Genomic DNA, 23,890 nt, shown 5'->3' with positions numbered 1-23,890 from the left:
TTTTAAGTCTTGGTCTCTCCTCTGTTGTCTGTATCACAAATGCCTTCACCATCCATCCCTCTCCTTCTGGTGGTATAAGATGTGCCTTGGTGTGGCTGGTTTCTTCCAAACCTGCTTCGATCTTTGCAGAATATATTGATCACAGGCCCTGCAGCTTTTGCACCTTGCACAGGGTTTGCAGAATATATTGATCACAGGCCCTGCAGCTTTTGCACCTTGCACAGGGTTAAGTCAATGCTAAGGGATGTTTGAAAGAGAGAATAAACAGCAGCCTTGAGACCTAAGCATATTAATGATGATAATCCAAAGAGAGGTCCTCCTACTGCCCTTCCCTTCCCACATCAGCAACATTACTTTCAATTTGCCCTTCAAGGACAGACAGGGAAGACAGCTGCAAAATATCAAAGCCGTGAACTATCCATTCTTGGGTATGAGTGACTACAGATCTGTGGCTTTCCATTTATTTATTCCCATTTTCCATTCTCTACTGACGTTAGAAAATCCTTTAGATTGTTATCAGTGTCAGATTTGCCCAAATTAGCACTGAAGTCCCAGAAATGTCAAAGACAGATTTATTCTTCTATTTAGCTTTCCATGAAAATATAAAAAGCTAAGCAAAAGAAAGTCACTAAGTTAATATACAAAATGTATTCCATTTTAAAAATGGCATTGACAGCAATAAATCTCTCGAATTGGAAAGGTTTTCCTGAAGGCAGCGGCCCTCACTTAGTGGAATATCGCTCTCTGAGCACGCGCACACTCAGGTTTGTTGAAGATTTCATCTTCTGTCTCGGGAGTGAGCTGGATGTTATCCTTGACTGGAGACAGGGGCTTCTTACAAGAAGAAATCTTTTCAGAATCTCTGCAAAAGTATAAGAAAACAAACTTGATTTTCAGGTACCGACTATTAGAGAAGCAACACCCTAAATGGAAAAGCTAGGGGCACATAAACCCTACTGTGAAATCTAGGGCAATTCATATGGTTTTATTCTGCATACTTCCAATATGTTTTGAAGTTTTCTTCGAGCCTCTTCTTGCTTTCAAAATCACCTTCCAATGTAGGTGCTAATCTATCAGTAACACACACACAGAATATAGAAGCAGAATCAAGAATGCAACACAGATTTTTTTTTTTCTCTTTAAATACAGGGTCTTAGCAAGTAGTCCTGGCTGACCTGGAACTAGCTATGTAGACCAGAAGGGCCTTGAACTCAGAGATGCTTCCATCTCTGCTGGATTAAAGGTGTGCACTTTAGTAGCCTCTTTATTGCCTTCAGCTAAGGATGAACATAAACAGCACAACTAACAATACTGTACCTTTGTGTTTTTAACCAAACTCCCTTCTGCTGGATTAATACTCCACACCTATTAAAAACCCAATTATGAATATAACACAGAACATTTTTATCTCCCCTAAATACATTAAACACCACTATGTTATTTTTTTCCCAATAGATCTTTAAGAACACTATCATAAACCGTGCTGGTGGTGCACGCCTTTAATCCCAGCACTTGGGAGGCAGAGAGTTCCAGGCAAACCTGGTCTACAGAGTGAGTTCCATGACAGGCTCCAAATCCTGTCTCAAAAAAGAACACCCAAACCCAAAACAAACAAACAAAAACAACAACATAAAAAAACGTATTATAACTTTGATTTCTTCTAACACAGGCTCTGAAAGTCCCATGCGCCCTGGAGATGAGGGTTGGTGGAGAATTCCCATAACAGACGCTTCTCTCAGCTTTGTAAGATCAGACTATTTTCATAATATTTGGACTCCCTGTGTTGACATTTGTACCAATAAATGTCAAAGCAAAATCCTGTACAAGCTGCCAGCAAGTCAATGTGGGTGCAGACACCAGGTCACATGCAGCCAGCACGACCCTCTGTTCCAGCCACCTCCACCAAGGGTAGCGAAAACAGGCAAACAGCCAGAGTGCATACATCTGATGGCCGGGAGTGGTGGAGGCAGGAGGTTCTCCGTGAGCTGAGGCTAGCCTGGTCTACATAGTGACTTCCAGGGCAGCTAGAGCTACGCAGTAAGAAGTATCCAAACCAGAAAAAGAAGAATGGGAAGCTCGTTAAGATGGGCATGGTGGTGCACTCCTTTAACCCCAGCATTTGGAAGGCAGAGGCAGGTGGACTTCTCTAAGTTTGAGGACAGCCTGGCGTCTTGCTGAACCAAGCTCAGGTGTTTAGGCTAGGCTCTCAGGATCTGCCTGTCTCCAGCTCCAATGGCTGGGCTATAGGTCAGGGAGACAAGCCTGGATTTTTAGGTGGATCCTGGGGATCCAGACTTTGGTCCCCATGCTCACAGAACAAGTGTTCTCAACCACTCAGCCAGATAGATCCACAGCCCCAGAATGACGAACTTCCCACAAATCTAAAGCCGCTGGCACCCTCTTAACATCCATATGACGTCTGCACCATGGGGTGCGTGTGGAGGTCAGAGGACAACTCAGAGTTGGTTTTCTCTTTCCACTATATGTACCCTGGCCTGGGGGGCGGGGGGGGGGGGCACGACTCAGATCTGCAGGCTTGGAGGTGAGCTACCTGAACTGCTCTTTTAAGTTTATTTAATGTTGAAAGTTTCCATTGAAGATTTATTTTGTTTTTAATTATATGTATGTGTCTATGCACGTGAGAGCAGCAGCCCACAGAGGCTAGAAAGGATATACTCTCCTGCCCCAAAGCTGAAGTTAGTTATAGGCAGTTGTGAGTTCCTGATGAAAACTAAAAATCTGCATGCCAATCCCAGTTCCCACTCTCTCCCCTCCTCCCATACCATCTACTTTTCCCTGTATCCCACGCCCCATCTACTCCTCAGAGAGGGTAAGACACATTGCTTTAAGGAAAGACCAAGGCCTTCCCTACTATACCTAGGCTGAGCAAGGAATCCATGCAAAGAGAATGGGTTCCCAAAAGGCCAGTACAAGCAGTAGGGATAAATCCTGGCCCTCAGTCTACCCCAGCCATACAACTGTCACCCACATTCAGAGGGCCTAGTTTGGTCCTATGCTGGTTCCTTCCCTGTCTAGCTGGAATTAGTAAGCTCCCATTAGATCAAGTAAGCTGTTTCAGTGAATGTCCCCATCATGGTCTTGACCTCTTTGTTCATATTCTCACTTCTCCCACTCTTCAACTGGATTTTGGAAGCTCAGCCCAGTGCTCCACTCTGGGTCTCTGCCTCTGTTTCCATCAGTTGCTGGGTGAAGGTTCTGTGGTGACTTTTAAGATATTCATCAATCTGACCACAGGGCAAGGCCAGCTCGGGCCTCCTCTCCTCTATTGCTCAGGGTCTTAGCTGGGGTCATCCTTGTGGCTTCCTGGGAGTTTCTCTAGTGCCAGGTTTCTGCAGCAGGTGCTCTAAACGAAGCCCTCCCCAGGGCTTCTTCAGATCTGCAGAGTATGTAACAGGCACAGTCTATAGCACATAGACCCCCTCTCTAGGCACTTTAACCACAGCACTTCCCTGTGCTGGATGTCAGTGTCAGCCAGAGAGGCACCAGTGCACAGCTGAGTTCCTTGTACTTCTCTACGGACCAAGCGTCCTATGGTAGAGTTGGCAGGAGTGGAGACATAGTCTCATAGGAAGCTTCCTTGGCGTTCCCAACGCCGTCTAGTCACGTCCCTAGAACAGGACTGGTGCCCAAACACTGGTCTGTGTGGTTACATCTGTGAGCACTGAGCCAACCAACACAGCTCCCACTGCCACTATTCTCATGCCAGCCCTGAGCAACGGGAAGCAAAGGAGCTTCCGGTCTGGAAAAGCAGCCCCCAGCTGGACTGAGAGCTGAAGGTGAGCAACAGAAACTGAGTCCCGCGAAAGCACAAAGAGCTGGGGTGTGGGCTACAGAAGACAGCGCTCTGTCCTGCTTCAGAGGTGGAGCCAGGACGCTCACTGCTCACTCACTTTTTAAACCCGAAGTTTTTCCAGAGCTCGCTGATCTTTATCTGCAGCCCTGGCTTGTTCTCCGCATCACGGTGTTTTCTCTTCTGGATGCTTCCTGGCTTCTTGCTCAGGCCACTGACTCGGGCTGGCACCAGGGGCTTGATCTTGGTGGTAGAAAGACAGTCCATAGAACTAGCCCTACACAGCCCAGGAACCTGGAGAGAAATTAGAATTTAGAATTGTTGTTATTTTGCTTGTTAGAGTTAAGAGTGGGTCTCCCCAAATGCCAGTTTTAACCTTCAGTTCTAAAAGACCCTAAGTGTTCTTTATATACCAGAATGGGAAAAGACTGCACATGCAATACAGATTTCTAAAGACGTCTACTATAGGAACGTCTACTATAGTCATGCAACAGGCAACACATGCCTGGCATAAAGCTTAAGTTAAAAAGCAAGTCTTACTCCCTCCCTCTTCACCTCATTTGAGAAGAGCTTGCTGGGTTCAGTGCAGCCACTAAGTGAGCTACACACACAGAAAAGTGTGAGGTTTTATTTTGTCTTCTTTGAGTTCATGTAATGATAAATCTTGGCGATTCCTGCATTCCAACATGAAACTGAATTGTATTTTGATGATGCTCTACTGTGTGAAGGCAGCATACATAACCAACTTAAATCTCTTGATAATTTTGTTTCTACTCAAGAGCTGATTTTTTTTTTTTTTTTTTCTTGTTTGAGACAAGGTCTCTCCCTAGAGTCCTGGCTGTCCTGGAATTCACAGAGCTTCTCTTGCCTGCCTCTGCCTCCCAAATGCTTGCGCCACCATACCCAGCCTTTAAGGGCAGATTTTTTTTTTTTTTTTTTTTTTTTGTGAGCACAGTAACTGGTTCCTAGGATAGAGAGGGAGGTGTGTGAATAAATGTTTAAAACTGATTAATCTGGCAGAGTGTACATAAAAGTCAAAAAATTAAGCAAAAGAACCCAGAGCTCTGCCTGGGTCCACAGTGTTTAGTATGTGAGAACCAAACATACATTTCAAGTTTTAATTATATGCCTAAGAGATCCAAAAATGCCTCTGCTCTGGAAGCCCCTGCCAAGGACAGACAGTTCCTGCAATGCAGGAGGCCACTGTTTAAGGGAGATAACAAGGGACTGTTTGTTTTCACTCCCTGGACAAGTTTGTTTGACCCGCCTGCACCAGACGTGCTTGGAGGGAGGTAGTAGGTAGGAAAGACGTCAGGTATGCATACTCTCTGATGGGAAATGAATTATGGGTTTTCCCTTTTAAGGCCTTGCAAAATTTGATTCTGGACCGTCTTCTGGAGATCCAGAGATGGACATGGCCACAGCCCATCTGCTTAGCCAGTATTTAAATTTAAGTTTGCTTCAAGTTTGGCCTGAAATTGTGGACGTGGTCTTCTTCTCAACCGGTGGGACCAACAGGTATTTTGGCAATACACAGCAAACCATTCTCACACTAGGAATAGTCAATCACCATGGACTTCATTCTCACAAATTAATTAGGGTAAACAATTATAAACTGGGTTATGTAATATATGTAGAAATACTTATTACTATGTACATGGAAAAAGATCTTTCAGAAACAGAGAAAAGAGGTTCCAACTAACATGTTAAGCATCCACAGCTGAGCACAAATAGTATCTAAAGAAGTTTGAAAGAGAGCATTTTTTAAAAAAGCAGAATACTGGTATTTTAATTTTTAATGTTTTGTGTGTATATTTCTCATTTTCTGGCAATAATTACACACTGCCTCTGAAAATAAAAAAACATAATTCTAACTGTTTTACCTTGTTCCTTACAAGTGTGTCCTTCTTTGAAAAGGGAGGCGACTGTTGCTTGGAGTTCTCACTGCCTTGATTATCAAGTGACGTATTGTTACAGTCCGATTCCTAGATTCCCCAGATGGAAGACAAAAATTTACTTCAGTGCTTTCTTCTTTGTTTGTTTTTCAAGACACGGTTTCTCTGTGTAAGGGCTATAGCTGTTCCGGAACTCTCTTTGTAGGCCAGGCGGGCCACCTGCCTCTGCCTCCCAAGTGCTGGGATTAAAGGTGTGCGTCACCATACCTGGCTTACTTGATTGAGTTTTTATGACAACTTGACCAATATTTAATTAACCAATTGTATGAAACGAGAAACTTGGATAAATAACATAATTTCATCAAAGACATAAAAACACAGGAAATAAAATGAACTAAACATGGGAAACAATGAATTAAGATGAAAAAGATATGTCAGTTTCACTCAAGAAAACACCAAAACGTTTTAGCTGAAGAAATATTCTACTAAATACACACTTATGATTTTGTGTGTGTGTGTGAATATATATATATGTATGTGTGTGTGTGTGTGTGTGTGTGTGTATAAAATTATGATTTTAGGGAAGCTAGTCACTTCAGGAGCCTGTCAAATGCTGACGCACAAAGTGCTGATCAGATGGTGCTTAGCCCTAAGTGGGATGCCTTTCTCAGCCCCCAGCCCTGCCAAAGGTCAGGGGACGTCTCAGAAAGAGCAGGAGGGGAGAGGTACTGTGAAATGCTGTCCTCTGGACATGGTGTGACTACCACACACACGTACCCACACAGCTGTGCAAACTAACACCATACACACATACCCACACAGCTGTACAAACTAACACCATACACACATACCCACACAGCTGTACAAACTAACACCATACACACATACCCACACAGCTGTGCAAACTAACACCATACACACATACCCACACAGCTGTGCAAACTAACACCACGCACATGTAACTGGAGTTACAGACAGTTGTGAGCTGCCCTGTGAGTGCTGGGAATTGAATCCAGGTTCTCTGGAAGAACAGTCAGTGCTCTTAACCACTGAGCTATCTCTCCGGTCCTGGAAACAGGAGGATTTTGAATAAAAATTGAGAAAGTCAGTTCATTTCTACAATGCTGGCAAAATTTTCTCAACTGTCTGATCAACACGCAACTTTTTTCCTGCGGTTGAGTCTGAAAGCAAAGATAGCAGACACAGACTCACCTCTGAATCCGAATCCTTACTGGAAGGCTGGGAAAGACTCGAAGCATTTAAACTGTACAGAGAGTCTATGCTTTCCTGAGATCGGGAGGCCTGGCCCACCTCATGCAAGGGCGGAGACTTAGTACTTGACATCTCATTCTTTGACTGACAGGTGTCAGTCACAGCACAGGTCTTGGGCAGCCAGGTGGAGGACTCGCTCCTTCTGCGGAACTGCTGCAACACAGTGCTTGGAGAGGGACTGGGAGTTCTTGAAAAATCTCTCAGAGTTCCTGACCAACTGAAACAACTTCTTAGTGTCCCCAGAGTGGGCGGGGAAACAGTCCCCACAAATTTGCTGGTCTCAGACTGAGCCTCATCATCAGGAGACACAGTCTCATTGCCTGGGATCTGAGCACTTGGATCCTGTGTCCCATTTACAGCAACCAGCTTCTGGCCCTCTGTGTCTGGACTGTCTGACGCTCCAAGGCCCTCTGTGCCTGGACAGTCCGGTGCTCCGAGGCCCTCTGTGTCTGGACTGTCTGATGCTCTGAGACCCTCTGTGCCTGGACAGTCCGGTGCTCCGAGGCCCTCTGTGTCTGGACTGTCTGATGCTCTGAGACCCTCTGTGCCTGGACAGTCCGGTGCTCCGAGGCCCTCTGTGTCTGGACTGTCTGATGCTCTGAGACCCTCTGTGCCTGGACAGTCCGGTGCTCCGAGGCCCTCTGTGTCTGGACTGTCTGATGCTCTGAGACCCTCTGTGCCTGGACAGTCCGGTGCTCCAAGGCTTTCGGTGCTTGGACAGTCCGGTGCTCCGAGGCCTTTAGTATCTGGACAGTCTGGTGCTCTGAGACTGGTAGTGGCTTTGCCTGTTACAGCAGTTTCATTCAGAGGTTGAATGCTTGCTTTTTTAGGTACGAAGTTGTCAAAATCTGGAGAACTGCAAAAAAACCTAACAAGAAATAGGAAGAATGGATTATCTTAAGTATTTTCAGGTCTACTCACAAACCTATCAAGATTCAAATATCTACTTTCTAACATAAAGACCACAAAGATCTTGAATTTTAATTGAGGTTTAAATCCTTTTTTTGTTTTACTTTTTGACACAGGGTTTCTTTATATAGTACTGTCTGTCCTTGAGCTCACTATATAGACTAGGTTGGCCTCAAACACATAGAGATCTACTTGCTTCTACCTCCCAATGCTAAGATTAAAGACTTGCGCCACCATGCCTGAGTTGCAATTTTTATCATGATAACACACACATCTTTAGAAAGTTATTTATATGGTAAGCCTTTAGATAGAAGACAGGATCTTGGATTTTTTAATCCCTGCACTTGGGAAACAGAGACAGGGGGATCTCTGTGAGTTTAAGACAAGCCCAGCCTACATAGTTCTAGGCCAACCAGAAAACAAACCAAAATCCTGTCGCAGGTCACAGCTGACTATTCCCAATTAGTTATTGTGTCATTTGGTATATTTCTAGATCTTAAAAGATAAGCTGAGGGGCTGGAGAGATGGCTCAGTGGTTAAGAGCATTGCCTGCTCTTCCAAAGGTCCTGAGTTCAATTCCCAGCAACCACATGGTGGCTCACAACCATCTGTAATGAGGTCTGGTGCCCTCTTTTGGCCTGCAGACATACACACAGACAAGAATACTGTACATATAATAAATAAATAAATATAAAGAAAAAAAAAGATAAGCTGAAATATTTATAGGAAAGGTGTTGTCATTAATAAAGATAACTAAGATAAGACAGATCAAACAGCTTCTCAAAATACTGTAAAAGAAACAATGGGAAATGGAAAGAGAACCCTAAAAGGACACTCTGACCACAGTGACCTGCAGGGGCGCCAGTCTTCTTTCACTCGGATTCTGTAAAGACAGATCCCAGAACCAATGGCGTGGGAAGGAATCGATGCATCCCGGTCTGAACTAGGGTCACCCAGGAAAGGTGGCCTCGGACATGCCTGTTAGAACCCTTTTGACTGGGCTGACGTAGATGAAGGCTCGCACTAGAGTCCTGGGCTAGAGCTCTGAACTGAAGACAAACAAGCTGGGGCTCGCTATCTTCCTCTTCCTGACTGGAGGTGCAAAGTGACAGACCAGCTGCCTCCTGCTCCTGACACCTTTTCACACACGTGAAGGACTGCACTCTTGGAACGTGACCCAAAACAAACCTTTCCTTCATCACGTGACTTTTTTCTAGCAGACACTTTTGTCTCAACAACGGTAATGTAACGGAGACCTAAGGCAGCTAAGAAAACAGGCATGCAGCAGGATCCCGCAGAGAATGCTACATCCAGCTTAAAGGGCGCTCTGGAGACCCGGTACCTGCTTCTGGTGCCCGGAACTACAACTGCACCACTGTCCGCGTTCTTCCTCTGTAAAAACACTGCGAATTTATTCCTTATCCTAGACGGAGTGTGTGCATCTATCCCGTGAACCATCCCATTATCCAGGTTGGGCACAGATATTTCGGAAGAGTTAGAAGATGCGCTATCTCCACAGCTGTTTTTCTTGGTCTTCTTTGTAAATGACGAATACTGACCCAATAGGTCATCTTCGGACAGAGCCTCTAAACAAAAACAGAACCATACATAAACACCTGGGCTTCCTCTGTTGCTGGCTACTTGCCACAGATTTTACATCCTGAGCCCTGGTGTCCTAAAGGCAAAGCCTCCTTTTTGTCCCACACATGCTGGGCAAGAGCTCGCAGCAGCCATATACCCATCCTATTTTGTTTTTTGAAAGCTATGCCTCGTAAAAGGATATATTAAGAATGACTGAAAAACAATGACCTTAACCGTGTTATACAACTTTGCAAATTAGTTAACATTTAACGTCAATTTTCTGTATGATTTTATATGAAATTACTCTAACCAAAATTTTAGAGCATAACAGCTTCTGAATGACTGACTTTATTTTTAGCTTAAGTGTAGAAAACAATTAGAGGGAAGCTTATATATAAAGCTATAATTAATGATTCAAAGTTTTTAATATCCCAATAAAACCAGCAACTATTTACCCTCCGTGGCAGTTGCTGAGGTAAATATTCTAGCTTGGCTCTTCATTACCAAGCCCCGAGGCCAAGAGTTGTTGGATCAAATGTGGAATACAAATATTTTACACACAGATACAATATAACCTAAAATGCAAGACACAGGAGTCACAGTTTCAAAAATCTACGTGGAAGTTTAAAATGTCACTGTGTTTGGCTTTAACAGCAACTGGAGAAATTCGGCCTAGGCTCAGCCAGTGACAGAAACAATGACAAGGACATAACAGGAGCCATCAGTAAAAGCCGCCTTGCAGAAGGGCTCGAGTGCCACCAGGGCACACTTGACCGCTGTCTGCATAGCCAACCACACTGACCACCACAGTCAGTCACAGTCTCGCCATGACTAAGGAGCTCAGGTATACCCAAAGTACAGAGAACTAGAAACTGAAATAACATCTTCAAAAGGATCAAAACCTGAAAATATAAGGATGAATTTGACAACTGATTCAACATCAGTACACTGAACAAAAGATCTCTGAAGTCTTCAAAAATAGTAACTTTTAAGATACCACTTGCTCTAAATTATTGATTTAAATCCTCAAAGCCACCCCCCCCCCCCTTTGGCTGTCATGGAACTTACTCTGTAGACCAGGCTGGCCTGACTTCTCTTAAGTGTGACCTGCAAATGCTCTCCCCGTGCCACCCACATAATTAAGTGCTAAGCTCCCATCTGTATGACAGAACCATGCTAAGTGCACTAAAGCAAACGTATTAAGCGATGCCCCGCTGCGGTCTCCCTCTGGATTAACGCCGAGCGGTCTTGCCGTAGCTGATGCCGCAGGTTTACAGCCATTTGCACCCTGCTCCACATCATTTCTGCTCCCTCTTCCCCATGATCACCGAGGAAGAGGACCCATAACCAACAATCACCACATTTGGAAAAAATGAAGTACATACCATTTCTTGGTCTCTTTACCATGGAAGACTTCCTGGGAAGATTTAACCCTTTAGTGGTAATTACTTGTTTAAGGCCCAGAGTGCTTGAATTTTCCATCAACCGAGGAGCATGGGAAACACCATTCGCCTCAAGTCTAGGACAATAGTTTCTGTGCCATATGCTATTAGGTGACTTCTGACACACTTTGTCATTCCAGCTATAACTTCTTGAGTGGACAGGCTAGAAAAGAACAAGGAGGAAGGTTATAGCAGTGTTCAGTTACTGTTCAAAAGAAAAGCTTTAGAGCACGGTCTGATGGCGCAGGCCTGTGATCCCAGCTACCCAGGGGGTTGAGGAGGGAGGACCAGGCTACCTAGTAAGTTCAGGCCCAGTCTGCGGGACTTAGTGAGCAATTTCAAATTCAAAGGGGCTCAGTGGTGGAGTGTCTATCAAGTGTGAGGCCAAGAGGGAGTCGGGAGGGAGGGGAAGGAAGAAAGGAAGCGAGGGAGGGAAGGGTCCTGAGGAAGTCTATGCTTTAGTAAATTTTTAAGTCTCTTCTATTAATACAAGCTGTTTAGGCTCACTCATAAGCTAGCAAGATTTCATGAGTACCCTGCCTTGTGTTTGACCTCTTCACCGCTGCCTTCCTTACACGTATTCTTTACGATGCCGTGTCCTGGCAGTCTGCACTGTCTCTTCTGTGCATGTTTACTTCTTCCGTAAGTTCTTTTAGTTACTATGACTTCTTTTGTTCTTTGAGAATTCATGCATGTTGTACAGTGTTAGGCCATTGGTGCACAGAACCTGTGTATCTCATTGTTTGGGGAATCATGACTGAGAAGGCAGTCTGGGATGTGCTGGCTGTGCTGTCTTTACACATTTAAATTAGCAAATTAATCTCCAGCAGCCAGGAGGCAGGGGCAGGTGGATGTCTGTGAGTCTGAGGCCATCCTAGTAGACATAGTAAGTTTCAGGACACTCTGCATAGCACTGAGTACAGAAATACTTCACAGCTGCTGGGCAAAGGAAGATCTGCCTCAAAGTTCTTAAGACAAAACAAAAATGTGCTTTTATAGTTTTTAAAATGTTACCATAGTGTCGGGACTGTAGTCGTCAATCTGCTCCAAAGTATTTACATCTCTGTTTCCAAGGGCTATTTGCAGAGCCACAGAATCATCGACATACCTGGTTGCTAAGGCTAAGGAGAAGGTCCTTATTAACAAGCAATCGAATCATACGGCACTAAGAAATAAAAATGCTGTCTATTACCACAGAGAATCTTCAAGGTTTATGACGTACAGAGATCCCATCTACTGTTCACATCAGCATCCAAGGACAGGCAGGGTTGCTGGCCTGTTTCCCTGCAGGAGCTGCCCGTCTTCTAGAAGAGAAGCCCGAGTCAATTCCTCCCTTCCTAGAGATGTGTGGGGGAAAGTCCTGGCTGCTCCCTAAGTGATTCTGCAGCTGCCTGAGTACTGGTGACCAGAAACACTCCTGAGGAACCAGGCTAGCCTCCGTCTCGGGCGACACTTCTGATGTGTTTGCTAAGAGCAAGGGACCTGGCGCCAGTGCAGTCAATTCACTTGCTACACAGACGAGCCTCGGGTTCATATTCAACAACTTGACTTTTCACTAGCATGGTTTTCTGAAGTTGAGTGGAATATGACCATCGGCACCATAAAATATAAGGCCGATCTTCGAGTTTTTCTTTTCCACTAAGGTCTCACTAGAAATAGTGTGCCATTACCAACAACGCTAACAGGGTAAATGAGAAACTGCACCACGTGGCTCAGAAAGGATACTGCCCAGCATAACTCAGGGTGTCCGGGTTAACGTCATCTCCGTAAGCATTCAGAGGGACCAGCTTCCTTTGGATGGGGTCGAACACCAGCTGGTAGAGGAAAGTATTGTTGGCTCGAATAAATCCTGTGATGTAATCCTCAGGCACCGTTATGTTCATCTTCAGGTAATGCCCAATTTTCTTGATAACCTAATAATGGATGTAAAAATATCTCATGAAAAGCTGAAGAGGAGAAGTGTGTTGGTCCCACACCTGACACTGGAGAGTGAGGCAAAAATCAAGTGATTTTACCCAAGAACACGGCCATACCACATCACCCAAAACTCAGGTTCCATGCCCACTTTTGCACTCTTCATCCAAAATGCAAAATATCTGGCTTATGTCAAGTATACATTTCTAGAAATACTGTTTTTATCCTTTTGGCAACTGATGCCGAGAACAGGGACCCTGCAGAGATAAGCCCCCTTTGTCAGTAAGAACAGGACTTCATCTAAAGGTTTCAAGAGCTAACTGGGTAAGAGACCAGGCAAGAGAGAGGGGGAAAGAATTGAAAAATTTTGAGAAGTCATGGGCCATAATGAGTCTGAAGAAAGATGTCTCTCTACAGACATAATGCAGCATACTTTAAAGAAAAGGGGAATTAAAGTTAATACTTCATAATTGATTGTTTCCCTACCATGTGTAACAGCAATGCAGTCCTTGGTTCCCAGATCAGGGAACTTTAAATTTAGAAATCTGGGATAGAGTAGGAAAGGATATTCAAGTTTGGGACCACAAAAAATGTTAACTGAACCTTTTTCTTATTGGAATATTCTGAGACAAGCTTTAGATATTAATAAGCCCCAAGAAATATTTAGGTACTTCACCATTCCCCTACGGTGGTCCCTGTTGGACATGTTTCACACTCCATTCTGTTCATGTAACTTCACGGGATGCCGTAACATGAAAGCAGTGACTACTAATACTACCAATCCGATGGGAGCAGAAAGGACATTCTCACATTCGGCATAAAACTAGTGCTAATGTTTCTTTTGGACACAGCGAGAGACCTCCTGTGTGTTTTACTACCAACACAAGAAATGTGCCTCCAGGATGCACGCATCTTATGCCTCGATATCTGCCTGCTGATTCTCCTAGCACACCTGGACAATGAGACATCTGGGTTCTACCAGCTCACCGTTTGTAATGCCTATGTGAACTTATGAGTCACCACCTCCTGACATTCCTCCTAGTAAGACCATGGGTGGGATTTGGGAGCATATTAGCAAGACTATGGGGTGTCCTTATCAGTAAGGCTGTATTTTTCCTAATCAAGGAGTTGCTATTCCAATTCCTCTCACACCTTTACAAATTCATGATTGGTTTATATCCAAAAAACAAAGCAAACAATAAATCTGAGAACTGAATAGTTCAAGACCATCCTGGGCTACACAGCAAGTTCAAGGGCACTCTGGTATTCATAAAAACTTGTCTCAAAAATATTTGAATGGGGGTGGATTGAGATGGTGCAGGAGGGGCTAATAGTTCTGCTTTGTGATTTCTGTTAACAGAAAGAGCTTTTTGCTAACAGAATATTAAGTGAATGAATATTAGAATTTTGTTTGGATTTCTAAAACTGTGTATTGAGAGCTATAACCCATATAATCAAAAGCTATTACCACACAGAACTTTTCAGAATATAAAGATCCTTAGACCAGAAGGCTTGAGAACCGCTCCCAGGTACTAGGATCCAGAATTCAAGAGTTTTCAAGTCTAGACACCTTTTCCCTTTGGTAACACGCACAGGCTATAGATTAAAATTCAGAACCCACTTTGAATTTGAAGTCCCCCTGCCATCTGACTGCTCCTTCGTGGAGCGAGGGTCCCTCCTACCTTGACGATATCTGGGTTATTGGCCAGTCTCAGCACTTTGCAGGCCTTTGCTAAGCCGATCCCACGCAGGGAGGAGAGGTAGTCGCAGCCTGACAGGATACACATGTACCGAAACTTCTCCTCCGTGAACACGTCCCCAAGCTGCTTGCACATGCCCAGCCGGGCCTGGTCCACTTCCAGTCCATTTCCAAAGTGGTCCATTTTCAAAACCACCTTCACACAGAGGGAAACGGTGAGTACCCGGGAAGGCCACGTCGTTACCGTTATCTGGATCACACCAATGCTAAGGAATCGCTCTTGCTCCAGAACACACGCTTTTCTTCTGACCCTCTTTTACATTCTAAAGTGGCCAGTCTTCTATTACTGTCATAGGGGCAATATGTGCTTATTGCAGGAAATTTAAAAATCCCGAAGTTGTCCACACCCCGTTTATGAATCACCCAGAGTTAAGATTCTGACAAGCATCCTAGCAGTTTATGAAGAAGCATAATCATATTACAGCTGTTATCAAAAGGGAACCACCTATGGTTTTGTATCTTAACTCCTCCTTTAATAGACCATTATAAAGTTTACCATTCAATTGGTTAATACATTATTTCTAAATAATAGAATAATATCCCTGTCACTGATAAGTTCGTTTACAAAACCTAATAAAAAAAAATGTAAGACGTGAGTTATTAATATTAAAAAGTAAAACTAGCCAGGCCTGGTAACACAGGTTGGGAGGAAGGAGAACCCGGAGTTCAGGCCTGCCCAGGCTAGTAAGTTGAGTCCGAGCCCAGGCTGAGCAGTTCAGGGAGATTCAGTCAGAGTGGAGTGACGAGGGCTGTGGCCCAGTGGTAGAGAGTGCTTGTCTAGCAGTCAGAGGTTCAGCCACACACACAAAGTCAACTAAAAGACAAGCTAAACACTAAAGCATTCACAGGTGGAGGTGTAGCTTAGTGGTAGACACTTGTCTAGCATGCATAAAGTCCTGGGATTATTAGCAGAACCCACAAAAGCAAACCAAACCCAATTGATAAAGCAATTCAGTGATACCAAGTGCCATGAACAAGTACTCCAGGTGAGGTCTTTGGCTCCCCAACATACACAACCCCCTCCGCCCCATAGCAGCAGCTGCAGTCCAGTACCTTCTTACAGCCAAAGGCGAGGAGGTCCGAGTCCTCTGTGATGACGGCTTGCACAATTCCAGTTTTGTTAAGATAGGCTAACTGAGCATCAGCTTCATAGGGAGCCACCAGGCAGTCCACTCCCAGGGCCCGAGCAGCCTGTGAGAGACCACAGTGAGCTTGCAGCCCAGCATCAGAACGGCACGGTGTCACCAGCCGCACACACATGCCCATAATACTTTCTAGAACCCATGTCCTTTGAAGCAGAATCGTTCTCCTTTTAGTTGGAATACATTATACACTGCTTTGTTTTAATGAATTTATATAGGCCTGGCTGACAGCTCACTGGCCACATAATTCTGAAGACCTTAGTTCTGATCCATAAAGAGACGAGTCCTACACAGTCTATATGTGACTCCAGCACCACTACAGAACAGAAGGCGAGACAAGGATCCTTGGAAGCTGGCTGGTGGCATGAACTGATAAATAGCAGAGACCCTGCCTCAAGTGAGGTTAGAAAGGGAGGACGTACAGTCAATGCTGTCCTGACCGCCCTAATCAACCTGTGCTGTGTGCATGCCTGAGCACACACACACCTGAAAAAAAATCAATTTATGAATTTGAAGAAATTCTGCAATATATTTGGTAGTAGTGGTGATTATATAAGTTTCTACCTTAAGAATTGTTATGCTCAGAAGGTAAACAGGATACTTGTTTGAACCTGTCCAAGCACTTTTCCCTCTAAAGACTGCAGGCTGCCTCGTCAGGCAGAAGGCCTGTCCAGACCCTAATCGCTGCAGCTACATCATGGGAAATACATCCCTCTGCCTTTCTCCTTCCTCCCTTGCCTACCAAGTGCCCCCGTGACACCACCACTTGTGTCCAATCGCGATTTCTCCTCTACTGCACACGGAACTCTCTTCAGGGGCAACAGAGAGCACATGGTTTCTGTGTAGCTCACTCTGGCCTATAATCCCCTTGCTTTCTGAATCAAGCCATGACCAACAATCAAAAGAAATGTCTACACGACAAGGAACTATGGGATAAGCCCCAGGGCGCTATTTTAGCTCAGAACCAGGTGACAGGACAGCAGGGTACACACAGCTGTCCACGACTTTATCCTAACTTTAAGAAGCAATCTCAACACAAACCTAGGACAAGGAAAGTGGGGGCTGAGACTAAGATCTGGGTGAGGGGTGCTTAGGAGCTCCACAGCAGGAGCAGACTCTGGGGTTCTGCAGAGCCCCTCAATCAGAGTCAGTGGGCCACCTCTCTGGCCATCATTCAGAAAAGAACGTGAGTTGATGGTTAAAGGCACATTCGACCACAGTGGGGTAAGAAACAGGCCCCAGGGAATCCGCCCCTTGCATCTCTGCACACAGCACCCCAGGCAGAGCTTGAGCTCGGTGCCTTTGCTGCTTCTCACTGACTCACTTTTATCACTTTGTGGGCCATGGCGTGTGTGATGTTGACAGAGCGGGTGAAGCAGTCCCGTGCTTCCGACACCTTGCCCTCTCGCAGGAGCTGCTTCCCCTTAAGAAGGTTGCTTTGTCGTCTCCTGAAGGGGAAACACATGGTGAAATATAAATACTTACAAGCAGACCCAAGAAGCAATAGGAAAACTGCAATTACAGGGATTTTCTAGAATGAAAGAGCTGAACTCATTTAAAACGGCACAACAGATCTGCTGGCATATCAGCCTGGGCAGCTCAGGCTAGCCTCACACTCACTAAGATGACCCAGGACCCTGGACCCTACTGCCTCTGCTTCCCATGTGCTGGGACTACAGACAGCATCATCTCTGCAGCTGAGCACGTGACTGATAATGTATGCAGCCGACTGACGGCCAACTTTACCACAGCAATGTTTCATGTCAAAAGGTAATTATTTTTAAACGTGACAACAATCTAACACAAACAGATCATTTAAGGGAATGTGCTCACATACTACGCTGTACAAGAAATCAAGATTTTAGAAATTTAGTATCATACATCCCAAAGTGTCTAGTCTTAGCACAGCTAAGCCAGATGCTAAGTGTGGAGTCAACTTACTCTCGTCGAGATCTCTCCACTTCCTTTTTAGAAGGTAAGGTACATCCATCAAAAACGAGAATGGGCTTGACCCCATGGGACAGCAGCATATTAACAAACTTCATACAAAATCCTACATACCTATGGGATGGAAAAGGAAAATGGAAAATTCATTTACATGCTTTGACTCTCTTAATTTTTCTTTTCTTTATTTAAGACCAGATGACAGGAAGGACTGTGAGGCAGGATTTTGGTATTTGACACTAAACTTTCCAAAGGAAACAGAGTTAGATGGTTCAAATCCTGCTGTGAGTACTTACAGGGCACATGGTGGTTATCAAGTTATTTGACTCTCTAGGTCAGCAGTTCTCAACCTATGAGTCATGACCCCATTGGGGGATTGAATGACCATTTTTAAAAAGTTTTTGAGAAAAAAAAAATAAAATAAAAAGTTTTTGAGACAGGATTTCTCTCAAGCTTTGGAGCCTGTCCTGGAACTAGCTCTGTAGACCAGGCTGGCCTCGAATTTACAGAGATTCATTTGCCTCTGCCTCCTGAGTGCTAGGATTAAAGTCGTGCACCACCACTGCCCAGCTTGAATGACCCTCTCAAGAAGTTGCCTAAGAGTATCAGACATAACAGATATTTACGATTCATAACAGCAGCAAAATTACAGTTAAGAAATAGCAATGAAAATAATTTTATGGTTGGGTGTCACCATATTAAAAGGGTGCAGCATTAGGAAGGCTAAGAATGACTGCTTTAGGACTTTCTCAATTATAAATTAAAAGCCTCTACATCTTCCAATTTTCATATTTTACTGTTATTCCAAATATTTTTTTATGTTTCTATTAAAAATTGATTTGAAACATCTCAAATCTATTGCAAAGTTTTAAGAATATAATACTTGATACCATCATACCCAAGAGAAAGTATTATCTACAATTCACCCTACATGAAATTTCATCCACTAGTGCCAATAATGTGTCTCAGGACTGGTGATAGCCTAGTTAACGCTGACAACACGGTGCCCACGGTGTCTGATTTCCACACACTCCACAGCAACACATAAGCTCTGCCAACTCGCAGCCAGGATGCTGAGGGAAGACCCAGCAAACAGTGTCATTACTGTCCCCACATCCAAAACCCAATGATACTTAAGCTAAGCTTTCGAATCAAATGCAGTCACCTCTGTGACCACTTGCTGTATTCTTTGCTGTGGACAGTGACAAGGGTACTGCGCAGGGGACAATAGTGGTGACAGCTCTATTAAACATCAAAGAGCAGATGGAAGCAAACAAGGAATAGTGATGTTTTAAAGGGAACTCTCAGCTCTTCCTGACTAGAAAGCATAAAGCACCAGGTAGCATCACTCTTCTCACTTCCAAGTTAGAACGTGTTTTAACTTCAACATGCTGACATCAATCTCTACAATGACCGTAAGTGTTTATAATTAGCTTATCGTCAAATTCCAAAGTAGTGACCATTTCTGGCTAATACTGCTATCCCAGGAAGGAAGAAAAAGTAAGGCAATTAAGTATACCATATGACTTCTAAGTTGTCAGGAGAAATTTTAAATTCAAAGCAGATATTAAGCATTTTAGTTTTATCGATATTTAATGAGTGTCCATCATAGAGTGGGCCCTGTGGATTTCATCTCTCACTTTTCATTTTTTCAAAGATTTATTTACCTATTATGTATACAGTATTTGTCTGCATGTATACCTACATGCCAGAAGAGAACACCAGATCTCATTATAGATGCCTGTGAATCATATCATGTGGGTGCTGGGAACTGAACTCAGGACCTCTGGAAGAGCTGCCAGTGCTCTTAACCACTGAGCCACCTCTCTAGCCCTTCTTTCTAATAATAAAGGATACTGCCTGTATTTTAAAACTTCTTCCAATTAATCAAAAATTTAAATCAAAGGCTGGAGAGTTGGCTAAATGATCAAAAATGCTGGCTGCTCTTCCACTGACTGCTCCTCCAGAACCTGGGTTCAATTCCCAGCATCCACTACTGCCTATAACTCTAGCTTCAAGGGATCCAATGCTGTCTTCTGGTCTCCTCGGGTACCAAACATACAAGTGGTACACAAATATATAGGAAGATAAAACACCAATACACATTAAAAAAAAAAAGTATCTAAAACCAGAAACTAAGTTTTCTTGTAATGAACTATTCAAAGAAAGCCAGTTGTAGTTTGAATAAGGATAACCCCCGTGGCTCATATATTTGAATATGTGGTTCCCCAGTTTGTACAACTATTTGGGATATTTGGGAAGGATTGGGAGATAAGGCCTTGCTGGAGAGGTGTGTCATTGGGAGTGGGCTTTAAGATTTAACAGCCCACACCACACCATCCTGTTAGCCCTCTCTGCCTCATGCTTGTGGTTTCAAATTTAAGCTCTCAGCTACTCTCAGCACCATGCCTCCCTCCCTGCCTGCCTACGGCCGTGCTCTTCGCCATGAAGGATTCTAACCCTCTGAAGTAAGTTGTCTTGGTCACGGTAGAAAAGGAACTGAGACACCAGGGGTAGGGGTGCAGTGCCATAAACCCAGTTTGGGAAGCTGAAGTGCGAGTGAAGGAATTCAGGGTCATCCTGGGCTATCAGGTAAGGTTAAGGCCCACCTGGGATACTTAAGACCCTGCCTCAAAAAATATAAAAACAAACAAAAAACCCACAAAAATCAAACACGGAAAGTAGTAATAAAGTGTGGGCTTTTCTTTTTAAAAAGCTAAAATGGTACGGCTTTATTTTCAGAAATTAAAAAGCAATTATACACACATACATGCAAAAAAGGATGTGTGTGAAAAACAGCATAGTTTTATATATGAACACATGTGAACCTGCCCTAAGTGAGGTCAGAGTTCAGACTGATGACAACAGGACCCACCAGTTTTGGCCAGAACATATTGTCCCTTTCCTTCATTTTGCTAATGGAGATTAGCGGTGTGTTATGGGAAAACATCATGGATTCTGAAAATGTTGTTAAAAAGTTTACAGTGGGGGGAAAAACAAAGGCTTCTCTTAAGCAAAGAAAAAAGAGTTAACTTTTGATTTTTGCCTGTCCATATCATGCTACCCTGACTTCTTATCAAGAACAAAAGTCAAGTCTGTAGCACAGAAGGAAGTCTGGCAATATTCTAAACACACGTCCTTAATAAATGCTAGTATTTATTGAAACAATGACCAGAAAAACAAAAACAAGCAAACAAATGAAAAGCACCAGAAGCCGGAACTATAGCACAGTTCATAGAGTGTTTGCTTAGCATGCATGAAGCCCCGGGCTCAGTCCCTGGCATTACATGAAACTGGGCGTTGGTGGTGGAAGCCTGTAATCCCAGCACATGGTAGGATTCCTCCTCCAGGAAGGAGAAGCATCCTTGGCTATAGCAAGTTCCAGGCCAGTCTGACATACCTGAAAATTGTCTCAAAAACAAAAAGCACCAAATCATCCTACATTGTAAACAAACTAATACACACTCCAAACTTACCTATCTGTAGGTTCCCCTTTGGCTAGCTTTTCAGCACAAGCAATAGCTCCTTTGTGGAGCCAACAGTAGGTATCCACAGCTACTGCCTGCCCTTTGTATTTCTTCACGTTGATGGGTTCCGAAGCTTCCTTGATGAACTGAAGCAGTCCCTGAATCCCCATGGTGTCAAGTTAACTACATGGGGACGAAGGAAAAGGGAAGACAACAAAATTACAGCAAGACCTATTTACCAACAAGTCTTAGAAAAACAAACCCAGCCCGGAGCCTAGCACAGAAACTAAGAGCCTTCTCCCTGCCAACTTCAGTAGCTCAGAATTTCATTCATCACCAACACTAACTTGAACACCTCTGGGTGGTTTCTTGGTTAGTCTTTCCAAAACACTTTCATACTTGGAATCCTAACATGGGCTCTTATCTCTTAACACAGTCCTGGGCACGCAAAAGTCATTAAAACTTTAAGTCTCTCTCAAAAAGATAGCGTTGAAAGCCTACAAAACTGTGCACTCTATGGTATTATATTCAGCACTACAAAAAGGCATTAAAGGGCCACATCCAAATCTGTCATGTATAAACTCAAAAGTTAGGAGGTAGACAAACATTTCAAGTGAAAGGTAATCAGAATTATGGAAACAGAGCTGTACTTTTATATGACACCAATCCAACACCATCAGAATGCATTACTCCAAACAAGATTAAGTAATAAAGTAATAAGCCTTGGTGGAGTCTAGGGACCATTTCATCAGACTCACTGAATGCTGTACTCAAGCAACGTGAAAACATATTGGCTGCGCAAAAACAGCTTCAAGAAAAACACTTTTAATTTCCACTCCCTTCTAGCCCCTTACATGGAAATCCTGGAGCTGCAACTAATCCTCCCCTCTGCAATCCCAGCACTTTCTCGGCACTTCCCAGTACAAGTATTTCTATCAAAGACCACGTTTTTAATTTGTGTTGGGTGTGTGTGTGCGCATGCGCAATGACTGTGTGGGTACAAGCACTCAGAGGCCAGAGCAAGGCATAGGGCACCCTCCTCCACTGCTCTTTACCTATTACTTTGAGGCAGGGCATGTTACTGAACCAGCTAGGTCCCAGTGAGCTCTTGGGATCCATCATCTGTGCCTCCCGATGCCGGGGTTACTGGCATTCACAGCCCCTAGGGATTTTAATAGGGGTTCTGGGGACTCTAACTCGGGCCCTCATGTTTGCAAAAGAAAGTGCTCTTACCCACTCTGAGAATTTTTTTCTTACATGTATCATGCATGCATGTTGGAGTTTCAGTGGGAGCATAGGGGCCCCGGTTCACCTTGTCTCAGGCAATCTTTTGGTTGTTCGAGATGCATATTCAGCCTCGTTGGGACTCCTGGGTTTCTCCGTTTGTAAGCCTCCCCACCCTCAGCACTGGATGACAGGATCAGGCACCTGGCTCACCAGGCCCAAGATCATATTCTTACTACAGGATAGGAAGTCAGCGGTGCCAGTTGACACCACAGGAAAACAGCAAGGCTCTTGTCTAGAATCCAGAGGTTCTTAGACCTTTAAAGCCACGCCCAGCAAGTATGATTTCCTAGAGGGGGCATGACTTCTGAATTTTAAACATCGGGCAATTTGGACGCAGGTGGACCTGCAGCCACGATTTGAGTAAAACAATGAGTCCACTACCTTTAAAGACAATGTCTCTAAAATGTGTGTTCGTGCATGCTGAGGGAAAAAAAGGGCATAATTACATTTCATGAAACTTCGGTTTCTTCTAGGCTAAGTAAATCTCGAGTAAATATTTCCTCGTTAGGACAGGAGCGACGGAGCGCCATATGGCACACCAACCCCAGGAGATCGCCCGTGGCACCCGAGCTGACAGCAGCCGCGGCTTCACCGAAGTCCCGTCTCCCAGGAATGAACAGGCATGACTCGCAAACCCATTTCAGGCGCTGCGGTTCCTCAAACCTGCATATGAAACATACAGAAAGGAAACTCCTGGACGTGAGGTCACCCGTCAGCCTGCATGTGCGGTAAGACCCGAGACGTGGCGGTCAAGTTGGTCGCCTACCAGCGCCCGCGGCACGCTCCACGCTCGCCTTCTCTGCCCGGAGACCCCGACCTCGTGCCGTGGAGAGGACGCCCGGATCGGAGCTGCGGGGACTTCACTTTCCTCCACACAGGAGACCGCCCGCCGCCCGCCTAAGGGATCACTCACCGGGGTGCAGAACACTAGCCAGCCGCGGGTGCCAGGAGAGCAGCCGCGGAGCCTTTCAATTTGCGCGGGATCGCGAGGCCCCGCCCAGCGGACATGACGTCACGCGCGTCCTGAGCCGCAATCTCCGCCTCCCGCTCTCCGGAACCCCGCCTTCCTCTCATCCGGGTCTTGAGTCCTTCCTCGCAGAGGCGGGAGTCCGCCTCAAATGGTCAATGCAGTCTGAACAAGGCGAAGCTGGCCCCTGTAGGGACTGCTTGTCTTTGCGCGGGGCGGGGGAGGGTGGTAAAGGAGACCGGCGCCCCGGAAGTGCGTTCTTGCTCTCGCCGGTGCGCTGGGAGTTGTAGTTCCCGCCTTTGGAGTCACGTACAGGCGCTTTAAAGAACGTCCAACTTGGGGTCAACTTTGCTTTGTTGTTTTAAACCTGAAAAAGAACCCAGCAATTATTAGTCGCTTAGTCCCAGGCCAACCCCACGATCTTTCGTCTCTCTGAAATGTCCTCACCTCTATGCAAATTGAAGTTGAGTTTACTTCAAGGCTTTCTGTTGTCTCTGTAT

The 23,890-nt window shown here is 44.7% G+C and overlaps 1 protein-coding gene across 3 annotated transcripts; it reads right to left on the bottom strand.

Moving 5' to 3' along the window:
• Positions 1 to 417: 417 nt before the first annotated feature.
• On the bottom strand, positions 418 to 23,464 carry Exo1 (exonuclease 1). 3 transcript variants are annotated; one of them, XM_041635425.1, is made up of 15 exons: positions 23,337 to 23,464; positions 22,870 to 23,086; positions 21,146 to 21,319; positions 17,667 to 17,786; positions 17,050 to 17,173; positions 15,637 to 15,774; positions 14,507 to 14,719; positions 12,636 to 12,823; positions 11,925 to 12,018; positions 10,854 to 11,073; positions 9,230 to 9,473; positions 6,919 to 7,846; positions 5,695 to 5,796; positions 3,912 to 4,105; positions 418 to 862 (listed from the first exon to the last, which is right to left on the bottom strand). In XM_041635425.1, the coding sequence occupies exons 3-15, from the start codon at positions 21,304 to 21,306 to the stop codon at positions 727 to 729; spliced, it is 2,862 nt and encodes a 953-aa protein (XP_041491359.1). In that variant the 5' UTR covers positions 21,307 to 21,319; positions 22,870 to 23,086; positions 23,337 to 23,464; the 3' UTR covers positions 418 to 726. The 3 variants fall into 3 exon arrangements, with proteins under 3 accessions (XP_041491359.1, XP_041491360.1, XP_041491358.1); XM_041635426.1 differs by lacking the exon at positions 11,925 to 12,018 and adding an exon at positions 12,019 to 12,031 and having other exon boundaries at positions 23,190 to 23,388; XM_041635424.1 differs by having other exon boundaries at positions 23,190 to 23,388.
• Between the last annotated feature and the right edge of the window lie 426 nt (positions 23,465 to 23,890).

This window comes from Microtus oregoni, unplaced genomic scaffold, assembly GCF_018167655.1.
Source record: "Microtus oregoni isolate MIOR12 unplaced genomic scaffold, Mior012 000047F_ref0000412, whole genome shotgun sequence".
Lineage (NCBI taxonomy): Eukaryota > Metazoa > Chordata > Mammalia > Rodentia > Cricetidae > Microtus > Microtus oregoni.
The sequence above is the reverse complement of the archived record's forward strand: the minus strand, read 5'-3'. Positions and strand labels throughout refer to the sequence as shown.

Excerpts from the sequence above, each read along its gene's own strand:
- Exo1 (XM_041635425.1), bottom strand. The coding sequence starts at position 21,306 with ATGGGGATTCAGGGACTGCTTCAGTTCATCAAGGAAGCTTCGGAACCC. Across the intron at positions 17,787-21,145 it reads AAAGGGGAACCTACAGATAG|GTATGTAGGATTTTGTATGA; the intron begins GTAAGTTTGGAG and ends TCCATCCCATAG. Across the intron at positions 4,106-5,694 it reads ACACACTTGTAAGGAACAAG|GTTCCTGGGCTGTGTAGGGC; the intron begins GTAAAACAGTTA and ends ATTTCTCTCCAG.